Consider the following 11,703-nt stretch of genomic DNA (forward strand, 5'->3'; position numbering starts at 1 on the left):
GGAGAAACAACAGGAAAAAGGTCTGCGTTGGCAGGCTACTGAAACTGCTATTAATTTTAAATAAAGCTTGTCTAAACTGTTGTAAAAGTTATTCCAAGAAAAAGTGTCTATTATTCTTCCTTGGAGTCAAGTTGTGCTTAAGAGCGAACGGTACCGTTGGATAAGAACATATAAACTAAAACTTTTTGCTACTTCAGTCAGATATAAGATCCTTACATTGAACCTATTAACCTATCTGAATTAAGTTTGCACGCAGCTAGTAATTATTTTTAATTACTAATGTCATTTTATCAGTTTCAAATGGGCAGATCTGCCTCCGTTATTCTGATATCGGTGATTACGGTGACAAGCCTTTTTAACCCCTTGCGCTTTGACATGGGTTGTACAAAAGAGAGAGTATAAGATGTCTCGCAGGGACAACGACTCGAACGTCTAAAAAGCAATACACAATATTAACAGAAACAACTCTGCACGCGCATCACGTTTTTCGGTACATTTCGATTTCTTTGCCGTCACTGCACGACTATGACATGAAATTACCAGATATGGCGTTTCAGGAAAGCAATTTTTTTTATTCTGATATATTTTGAAAGAATTCAATTCCAAGAACTTAAAATAGGTCATTTTCGAGCTGCCCGAAACCTCTGTTCAAAGCGAGGTTAAAAGCGAAGCTATTGATATGAAAATGATTACTTATTCTCATGTAGATGAAACTCATTATAACAAAAAAGGTTTTGCATTTAGCCTTGTTTTAATGGTGAGGGTTTTCGGAACTCAGAATTAGTCTATTTTCTTGCTTTTTACAGATTAGCGAGCTGGAATAATCGCATGAAATGAAAAATTGACAGGAGGCGAATTAACTTTTTTCGTGACGTTCTCTCTGCCGTGGTTGTCTTACGTGATCCGAAACCCCCTATCAATAACTATAAATCCCTTAAACCATTGTTCCTATTACTTTTTTCTTCTTCTTTAAATGTGTTATTATTATTACTATTATAACTTTTCTACTTATTGAAATGGTGCGAATTAATTAAATTGAATGGCAAAGCATAGAGCAGTGCTCTTTAGAAAACGCATGTCCCTCATGTTGCCAGAACTCGTAAAAATGCACTAGTCACTTGAAGCCACAGCCCCATATGAGTAACTGTTTCCAGCGTTCTTCACAAGTGCAAGTTCAACATCAGTGTGTTTGTCTTCATGTTCCTTTATGCTCCAAAGTGGTCTCAGTCCATTTAGTATCACGAACAGTAAACCAAGCACGTCAGCTAGTACAGCCATCCACAGTGAAACCTTCCCAGCAAGCGCTGCGATCACCATAGCGAGCTTTACAATAACGGAGAAAGCAATATTTTCCGCAACCACAAGGCGACAGAAACGGCCAAGTTCGATCAGCTCAGGTATTTTGGCCAAGTTATTGGTCATCAGTGCTACATCGGCCGCTTCCACTGCTAAGGCGGTACCTCCGGCCCCCATTGCAATCCCAACATTCGCTGCAGCCAGTGCTGGACCATCATTGATACCATCGCCAACCATGCCGACAATACAATTCTTGGTGTTGTCGCAGGAACAGCAACGAGACGCAAAACACCGATCACTATAGAACATTTCTTCATCACTGACTTGTGTTGCAGCTTGTCTGTCTTTCACCCATGACAGTTTATTTTGCGGTTTCATTTTAGCGATGCATTCGTCTAGTCCCAGCTTATTCTTCACGGCCATGGCTGTTTGCGAGTTATCACCGGTAATCATTGTCGACTGGACTCGAAGCTTTCGCAGCCACTCAATCGTTTCCAGGCTGTGTTGTCTGATCGTGTCCGCGAGCGCTAGCATCATCGCAAGGTCACCATCTAAACACACAAATATCACCGTCTTACTTTCGTCACACCATGCATTGTACTTGTCTTCCATGTATTTACTGGGCTTTATTCCGGCAATATCATTAAGAAATTCATAATTCCCAATCTGAACCAGATGGCCCTCGACAATACCGGAAATGCCTTGTCCTCCGTGAAGCTCAAACCGTGATACTTCCGGCAAAACAACGCTCTGTGACGTTACCATATCAGTAACGCAACCAGAAAATTCATTTACTATGGCTGCGGCGAGAGGATGGCTTGACTTGCTCTCTAGAGCAGCGGCTAAGCGTAATGTAGCTCTTTCGTTGACACCAAAAGGACATTCTTTGTCAACAACTTGAAACTTTCCTTCCGTTAGTGTTCCAGTCTTATCAAACGCAAGAACTTCCAACTGAGCCAGCGTCTCAAGATGAGCTCCACCTTTAATCAAGGCTCCCCTTCGCGCAGCCGCAGTGATGCCACATACCACGGCGATCGGGGTGGACATGACAAGGGCGCAGGGGCAAGCTATGACCAGAAGAACAAGTGCTCGTAGGCCCCATTCTTTAATGTGATGTGAATAGTTCCCCACCCCAGCGGCACCAAGAATGGCGGGAACAATCACCACAAGTGCTGCCACAATAACCACAGTTGGTGTATAGTACTTGGCAAACCGGTTTATAGCAACTTCGGTTCTCGTTGAACTAGTTTGAGCTTCTTGAACAAGTTGTGCCACTTTGGAGACTGTAGAGGAAGTTGCGTCGGATGTAGTCTCAATTTCCAGGTATCCATTTTGATTGACAGTCCCGCTATAGACCTTTGCGCCAACAGTTTTCCCCACGGGAACAGATTCCCCGGAAACTGAACTCTCATCCACAGCCGCTTGGCCCTTTACTACCACACCATCCAATGGAATCAATTCACCAGGTCTAATGACAATGGCTGTTCCTATGATAACCGACTCTACGGAGACACATTCACCGGTTTTCGCTAATATGGCGACTTGAGGTGCTTCGAGCATGAGTCCAGAGATAGTCCGCTGAACCTTAAACATGCACAACCCCTGCATGGCCTCAGTGAACGAGAACACGTACACCACAGCTGCACCTTGCAGCCACTCTTGAATGGCCAGCGTTCCTGCTATGGCAATAAGCATCATGATGTTGATGTCAACGGTGCGGTTTATAATGGACAAAAAGGCTTTCTTCAAGACTGGAGGGATACCAAGGACGATTTCAGCGATGGCCACCCACTGGAACCACTTTGCCTTTGTTAGAAACGCTACCACGATTACTATTAACAGAATACTCTGCAGCAAAAGATAAATTAAAAACTCCAATAACGAACGCGGCAGACCTTCACCCTTGTTAGCGGAATGATGGGATCCAGTCTCCATGATGCTCGATCCCAGGTGCTTTCGATTAAGTGCGGTAACCAGATCTGTAGCTGACGTCACCTCCGGATCATGACGCACATACACTACTCGGCCGATTACATTCACGGCGACGGATGTCACGCCTTCCAACGGCTTTAAAGTATCTTGAATCAAACCGCTTTCCAATAAACAGCAGATGTTTTGAACTCGCAGTTTCGTTGTACGCTGCTGCGGAATCAGCTTCTTTTCACTGCTTTCGCTCTCCTTTGGTAGCAGTGGAGATGAGGGGGTGGTGCAAAGTGTGTCTTCCGCTGAAAAACGCCTGACTGCGTCACCAGGATTGCTTGATTTTGCACTCGTGTCTCCCTGGGACCTCTTCACACTACGTGAACTTTGGCAAGGACTACTAGATTTAGAGCATGTTGAATCTTTTGAATTAGGACGCCCTGCCATGTTATCATCTACAGATCTTTCAGTGGGCTGACAAGAATTGCAGCAGTCAGGCTGTAGCGGCTGTGATTCTTGCTGTTGAGAGGTGTTTTCACTTAATAAAACTGGCTTGGTTTTCTCCTCCTCATTTGTAGAACAGCAGTCACTCTTACAAACCGACTGTCGAGCTTTTTCCTCCTCAAATGTTTCTTTGGTACTTGAAGAACAACAGGGGGAGGCTTCCTCTTTTTTACATAAATCTTTTTCACCACCACAGCATGGTTTTGAAGTACATGCCTCTGGAGAACGGTTGTTTTCCGATAAACATGACTTTGTTGGGAATTTACCGGTTTGAAGAAGTTTGTCGCCTTCTTCATTATCTTGGTCGCCATGGAAACACTCGAGGCATTTGCAGGAGTCAGCCGGAAATTCATCATAGCAACAATCACAGTGGTATTCCTGGCACATGTTGATATGTCTGCGATCTGTAAATAAAAACATCAAAGCGTTACCATGTAAATAAAGAACCGTCTTTTATCGAGTAACATTGCCAAGACAGAGCTACAGTATGAGCTATCCAGTTAAGATCGTGTTTTATATTACAAACTTTAAACATGCCTCTATAAAATGCTATGCCAACAAAAACTCTTCTTTTTCGCCGATCATCCCTTCCGGTTCAAGCCAAAACGATCAAACGAAAACCGTTCATAATCACTGCAAACATGAAGCAAAGCCGTACAACGAACATGCGGAAAAGAAAAGACGTTTCCTAAAAAAAACTCATTTACAAATCAAAATGAATATAACGCGCATACAGTAGAAGTCCTAGAAATCGGCAAAAAATAATCGCAAGCAACATCTCAATGAACAAAAACCTTTTTTCTGGGTTTTATCACAAACTTGAAACAAAACGTGCTGCGCACTACGCTATCTCATAACCAGAAACAATCAATAATTGATTAAAGAGCGTACGTCTACTTCTTTGATTGAAGTTGGAGCTTTATGGATCTTTATTGGGGGCAACAACCCGAACCAACGATCAAGTCATTTGGATTGTCATTCCGATGATCATTTCCTATACCGGTGGCGTTACGTTATTGTTGTAAGATTTTAAAAAATTTTTAATAGGTAAAACTTCACCGAAAGGGTGCATGAATGACCAAAAATATTAGTATAAGGTAACACAAGACACCCAGCAGATTTGGATGTCGTCACTAAGCCTAATAGGCCAGGGCCCCCGGAGGAGTTTTTAGAGTCCCGGGCCGGTGGCCCCCCTCTTTTGAAGTGGGGGGTGGGGTACAGATTGGCTGTTCTCTCTTTGTGGCTGTTTAGAATTGTCAGATTACTGAACCTTTCTTGAGTCGTTGTTGAGCGGTGTCATGTTTATAAATTTCAAGCGGCGGAAAAGTACCTTTCTCCTGCTGAGCCTGATTGCACATGCAGGATCCACCAGTAGAAGTTTGCAGATCATGATGTTACACTGTACGTTCCTGTAACCCCTTCATTTTGTCTAGAATGTCATCGAAATGCGTCAGAGATCACATCGTCAGCTGATATAATTCGTTTTAAGAAACCGTAGTTCGTGGAGTAGTCTTCAGATTTAATCGAGAACCTTCATAAAAAAGACTCTATTCTGCATCGTTGCAAATGCTACATAGCCATGCTGGTTTGAAAACGCAAAAGTCTAGGACTAGGTGCAGTTTTGTAAAGATAGGCGTTTTAAGGCTTATTACGCATCAGACTGATGGGATCGAAATGGACCAATAATAAATTTAATTAGATGCTGGAAGATTCTTATTCCAATAAAGATACCATTTATATGAAAATGTATATTACAGCGGAACCCCTATAACGAAGTCCTCGGTCTAACGAACTATTTTTTTTTGACACCATTAATAGTAATATGTAAGGCAATATGAAAAAGAACCTCGATACAAGTTAACGAACCTCGATATAACGAACATATTTTGCCAGTCCCTTGGCCCTTCATTATGTCTAGGTTCCACTGTACTTAATTTTATTTATTTATTTTTCAATAAGTGGGGGGGCCTGCCCCCCCCCCCCCCCAGCCTCTCCCCCTGCGCGGGCCCTGTAGGCCTTTTTCAAACAATACCATAATTCTAAGGGCCTGTTTAGTTAAGGTAAAAAAACCACTGCAAAAACCGTGTACGATCAATCTTGCTCAACGTCGGATCCAAAACGATCGTGATCAGTCAAAATAGATCAAATTGAAAACGTTACAGTCAAGAAGACTTTTGCAGGGACTGATCAAACAACGTGAAATAGAGTTAAGCTGCGATATTTCGACTGGCCAATACCAGTCTTCATCGGGTTTATTGAGATATCACGAATTTACAGAAATATATATGAAGTAAATGAAGTAATGACCACATCAAATCTCATATCACTTGTGAAACTTTTAATGTTATCTATTTGATTCAATGTCGCCTGTGTAATCTATAATATATTGGAGAAACTAAACGTCGCCTCAAAGACCGTTTTAATGAACACAGACGACCAATACTTAACCCTACTGGTAACTTCATACCGCAGTTTCAGAACACTTTCTACCCAGTCATCATTCCGACAATCATATGCTTTTGATTCCTATTGAAAAACTTAAAAATGGGCGTGATTCTTTTAGGAAAGCACGTGAAGCCCACCTTATCCATAAAGCTAAGACAATTGAACCTCTGGGCATCAATAAACGTGATGAACTGTAAATATATATAGTATATCTTTTATTCTTTTGTTATCTTGTCTTTTTAAGTACCCACACCATACCACGTCATATTATGTAATTTCCGGTCATTATTTAACTTCATATATACCGTAAAATTCCGAAAATAAGTCCCAGGGCTTATATTTTTCAAAGGCCCTTTTTGAGGGGCTTATATTCGGAGGGGCTTATCTACGGAGGGAAATTTGCGTTTCGAAATCGATTGGGCTAGCCTTATAGTTGGAAGCAAATTTACCGTTTTTGCTTTGTTGGACTTTGTATTTGAGGGCAATTTTCCAAGTACAAGCCCCTGGGGGGCTTATATTTGGAGGGGCGATTTAACGGAGGGTTTTTTGCGTTCCCGGTTTGGGGGGGCTTATATTTGGAGGGGCTTATACATGGAGGGGCTTATTTTCGGAATTTTACGGTATTTCTGTAAATTCGTGATATCTCAATTAATACTATTACATGAGAAATTTCTGCAATTTCAACTTAATTTGAAATACCTACATGTGAAAACTACAAACCTTTTGTGGGTAGTAGTATAAACAAATAATAGCATGATCTGTACGTGATATTTGGCATAAATACCACTCATAATATTTCAAAATTGTCTCAAATTTCACACGCCTAACAGCTCGTGAAATTACGTATAACAATTTTGAAAGATCACTCGTGTATTTATGCCAAATATCACTACAAATCATGCTATTACCTATACAAACCTGATGAAGACTGGTATTGGCCACTCGAAATATCGCAACTTAACTCTATTTCACGTTGTTTGATCGGTCCCTGCAAAAGTCTTCTTGACTGTAACGTTTTCACTAAGGGTCTGTTTACACGGAGGTGGGGGACCCCAGATAGGTGAGGTAACCCGCTTAGGTGGGGTAACCCACCTGTCAATGTAATCTCTCATTTTAATTTGATCATGTTTACATGATGGGTGGGGTGACCCGCCACATGTTACCTCACCTAACTGAGGTTCTCCACCTCCATGTAAACAGGCCCTAAATGCTGTCCCTCCAACATTTTGCATAACCATTGTTTTCAATGTCTCTTGGGACTTACAATCGCCTCGAAAGAAATGGAAAACAATGCTTATAGGATACCTGCAGCGAAATATTCATATCATGTCATTATAACGAAGGGAAAACAGTAGTGACAAAATCGCGAAAAAACGTGAAATCTGTAATTTTTGCAATTTCCGTAAAAATTGTAAAATCCCCAGCGCCGCTTTGAGGATGTGTTGTTATTTAAATAACAAAGGGGAACAATTTGTGAAAATCGCAGAAGACTCTGACGAAAATTGTAAAGTTTGCAAATGCCGTTAAAATTATAACAACCCGCAGCGTCTCTGTTCGCAAGCTCATCGCGCAAAATCGTTAATTTTGTAACTTTTAAAATACATAGCAGAGTTTAATCATGAATTTAAGAGTAGTGGCCTGCAAACCATCGCTGCCCTGGTCTTCACATGACGTCATCAAACTACCTTGAGTTATCAATCGTCTTGAGGTTTTACTTATATAAAGTGTTGAAGTATTTGAACAGCTAAAAACAAATATTTATACAAATTTTCACTTCGGAAGGGATCTTCGTTTTATGATACAGTACACTTGAATTATTTTGTAAGCTTTTGCGTGGCGCGGCATTTAAATGGCGACCGACTGAACTGTCAAACAGGTTAAAAATGTTACCTATCTTGGGGCACTTTGCTTTCTGAACACTGTATTACAAAAAATATTGCTTTAATTTTTATGAGTTCTTCGGAAGGTGAATCGTAGCAAAACTCAGCGTCAAATGTTTTTGTTGGTTTCCGGCGGCAATGTTGGTGCCCATCTGGACTCCAAAACAGCAGGAGCCCATGAACTCCTGAAAACAGTCCGTATTTTTGCGTACCGTAAATGATCGATTAAGCGCCGCACCTTTACTGAGATAAAAAAATTTGTCAGGTCTCTCGAGTTTGTTTAGGTCGCGGGTTAAAGTTTATCTGAAACGCGTTTCAGTTCCGTTTTTTTACCGTCAAAACCTTGCTTTTTCCTGAAATCTACCTTTGAATTTATGTTACACCAAACCTGAGCCCCACAATGAATTGGTGCCTTCCCCACTGATGGATAAAATACTGGTTTAAGCTCTATCCAACATTGATCGGCCGTTGAACCCGGTGATCTAGTTGAACTTGCATGCTAACTTGCCTTTTTTTCCCACCCGGCAGTCGAAATAATGCTGAATATGCTTTACAATATCCATTTAAGAATCACATGGGACAATGAAGCCAAAAAAAGAAGAAGAAGACAAGAGAGAAAAAAGTAGGAGTCCTCATGATGGGATAACTTGAGTAACTTGAGTACACCGGTATGTAATAAAATATGGACTGGACTGGATTGGTAAAACATGGACTGGATTAATAAAACATGGATTAATAAAACATGGAGTGATAAAACATTGATTAATAAAACATGGAGTGATATAACAAGGATTTATGACCAAGTAAGAAAAGGGTTTTTTTCCTAGGTTTCATAGGATCTGAATATAACAAACATGACTTAGGTACAGTGATGTTCCGGCGGCTCCTGCTTTCTGTCACGCAATATTTCTGGTCGGAAATGAAATGAAATGAAATGAAATGAAATAGGGCCAGTTATATTTTATCTTACTTTTTCTCAAAAGGGTCACTTTTGTTTGCCAACAACAATAGTATTTTGTATAAAATAGACAGCTTCATTAATTATTCAAACTGTTAAAATTGATGTTGTCTTTTGACCAGTGCCGTCGAAGTATAGCGCCTATAATATCAGGGTGCGATGGCCCCACGTAGCGGATATCTGCATTTGTAGATCGACTCATTCAGCCAACAGCGCAGAAACAAGACTCGTATCCAAAAGATAAGACAAACTTTCTGAATTTTGTTGAGTACAAAATTGCCTGAAAATACAGTCCTAGTCTCTATGGACGTTACTAGTCTCTACACCAACATACCACACGAAGAGGGCGTAACCACCGTATGTCACGCATACGAAGATAATTATGGGAACAAAGCCCCTATACCCAGCAAGTACCTAAGAAAAATGCTCTACCTTATATTAACAGAAAACTCGTTCCAATTTTGCGGTAGCAACTACCTGCAAACCCATGGAACAGCCATGGGAACAAAGGTGGCGGTTGCTTTTGCAAACATCTTCATAGCCAGAGTAGAAAAACAAATATTGATTCAGAGTTGAATCAAACCGCTTTTTTGGAAAAGGTATATTGACGATGTGTTTTCGCTATGGAGCACGAGTCTAGACAAAATAGAGAGCTTTCTGGAAAAGGCAAATAACTTTCACTCTACGATAAAATTCACAGCTGAGATGTCAGAAACAGAGGTCATGTTCTTGGACACAAAAGTGTGCAAGGGGATTAGATTCAACAAGGAATCAATCCTAGACGTGCAAACACATTACAAACCAGCAGAAACATTCCAGTATACGAACACGGACTTCTACTAGTGTCACCCACCAAGCGTGAAAAGAGGCTTCATTAAAGAAGAAGCGCTCAGGCTTCTAAGGACTAATTCCTCGCAGATCACATTTGAGAGGCATCAGAAATTTTCAAAACCGCCTGTTAGAAAGAGGCTCCCTGCCGCTATTTTAAGAAAGTACCTCTCTGAGGTAAAATTTGCCGACAGGAAAATAGCCCTACAACTAGACTTTTGTTACACAATACCACCCGGTTTTACCTAGCCTAACGAAAATACTTATAGGGAAATGACACTTTATACAAAACCAGCAACGACTAAAAGAAATCTTTAAGGAGCCTCCCCTCATATCTTATCGCAAGGGAAATCTCTTAAGGACCTACTAGTTAGAGCGAAGCTCTGAAGGCCAGATAACTTCCAATACGACTAAGTGCAGGAGTCGTGTGATGCCCGTCACGTATTTTTAACCATGTTTTATCAATCCAGTCCATGGTTTACCAATCCAGTCCAGTCCATATTTTATTACATGCCGGGGCATTTGTAGCTTTTACAAAACAAAATGACAAATGCCCGGTGACGGGGATGGGCACGCTTGGAATTGACTGAGCCATTACGAAGCACGTACGCCAAGCAAGTACGAACTTGAACTGTGAAAACTCGTTCACATTAACTTAGATATAATATAAGAAGACAGCTTACCCGAATTAAACTCAGACTATACGAAACTAGAAAAACCTCTCTTCCATCGCAAAGGCCTTATGGTTTTAACTTTTGCAGCGAGCAATCGCGTTTTGTGATATGCATGTACGAAAGAAGATTGACAGCTTGTACTTCAAGTAATATACTTTGTCAATTAGTGTGAAGCCATGTTTTATACAAGGCGAATAATGATTTTCAAGTGCACTTGAATCAAGTGCTTACTTGAAACCATAGTTATTAGAGGAGACTGGTTATGAAAAGCGGCAAACATCAATGATAAAAACAACAGTGCTGCAGTTTATGTTGGAAGCACCCTGAAAGTGCACAATCCTTTGTTTTCTGTTGGCAAATTGTTACGGAATAAATTAATGCAACGTTTTTATTGGTCAATACAATCAAAATGATAGGAATTCTTTTGAACGTTGTGCACTTTCAGGTCCACAAAAACATATAACAAAGGAGTCTGACGGGTTTCATAACCATTCCACTCAATTAACTATGTTGAAACTAACTTAGTTTCTAGTGCGAAGCCAACAATTGTTAAAAACGAACATAGACGCTAATTGTTTTGAAACCTAGCTCAAAACCCTTTCAGTCTTACCTTGAGCAGTGATGTCAGCAACTAGTTTGGTAAACAAAACTTAGCAAGAGGGTAGTTCCTTTTTAAGTGAAAATTACTACAGTTTTTTTGGCCTCGGAAAGTTCGCCAATTCTTGTAGTTTACTTCGTGAAACGGAATCTGTTTTAATTGTGAAACGCTTGAATTACATCGAATTGAAACGAGGTGTCACATAGGTATGCTCTGGGTATGCCCTGAATAGCATAAGATGAGCATTGACAGCTTGTCATAACATAATAAACAGCTGTTTTTTTTCTTTTTCAGTCTAATGATTTTAAACAAAAACTTTTCTGAAAAGGGAGAAACATTCGTAATAAACATTTTGATGACACCAAAGTACAACTTTTACCCTTCATAAAGGGAAAATAGAAATTCCTTTTACTTTACGAGAATTCAATTATATCTTTCATGATCTTTGAACGAACATATCAGATCATATCACGCTCTTGCATCATCAGTTACATCTCTGGAATGTCATCTACTTGATTGTCTTTGGGTCAAAATATCTATAACACTGTCTTTTATATTTTTTGAGAGACGTTTCTGTCAATGAATAAACACTTTCTGTGC

The 11,703-nt window shown here is 40.4% G+C and overlaps 1 protein-coding gene across 1 annotated transcript; it reads right to left on the reverse strand.

Annotated features, from left to right (window-relative positions):
- Positions 1 to 546: 546 nt before the first annotated feature.
- Positions 547 to 11,136, reverse strand: LOC140946113 (probable cadmium-transporting ATPase). Its single transcript, XM_073395188.1, has 2 exons — positions 11,116 to 11,136; positions 547 to 4,124 (listed from the first exon to the last, which is right to left on the reverse strand). Exon 2 carries the CDS (start codon positions 4,105 to 4,107, stop codon positions 1,111 to 1,113), a length of 2,997 nt encoding a protein of 998 aa, XP_073251289.1. The 5' UTR covers positions 4,108 to 4,124; positions 11,116 to 11,136; the 3' UTR covers positions 547 to 1,110.
- Positions 11,137 to 11,703: the final 567 nt, after the last annotated feature.

Source organism: Porites lutea, chromosome 8, assembly GCF_958299795.1.
Source record: "Porites lutea chromosome 8, jaPorLute2.1, whole genome shotgun sequence".
In the NCBI taxonomy this organism is placed as follows: domain Eukaryota; kingdom Metazoa; phylum Cnidaria; class Anthozoa; order Scleractinia; family Poritidae; genus Porites; species Porites lutea.

What these genes read in the sequence shown, in the direction of transcription:
- LOC140946113 (XM_073395188.1), bottom strand. Translation starts at nt 4,107, where the DNA reads ATGTGCCAGGAATACCACTGTGATTGTTGCTATGATGAATTTCCGGCT.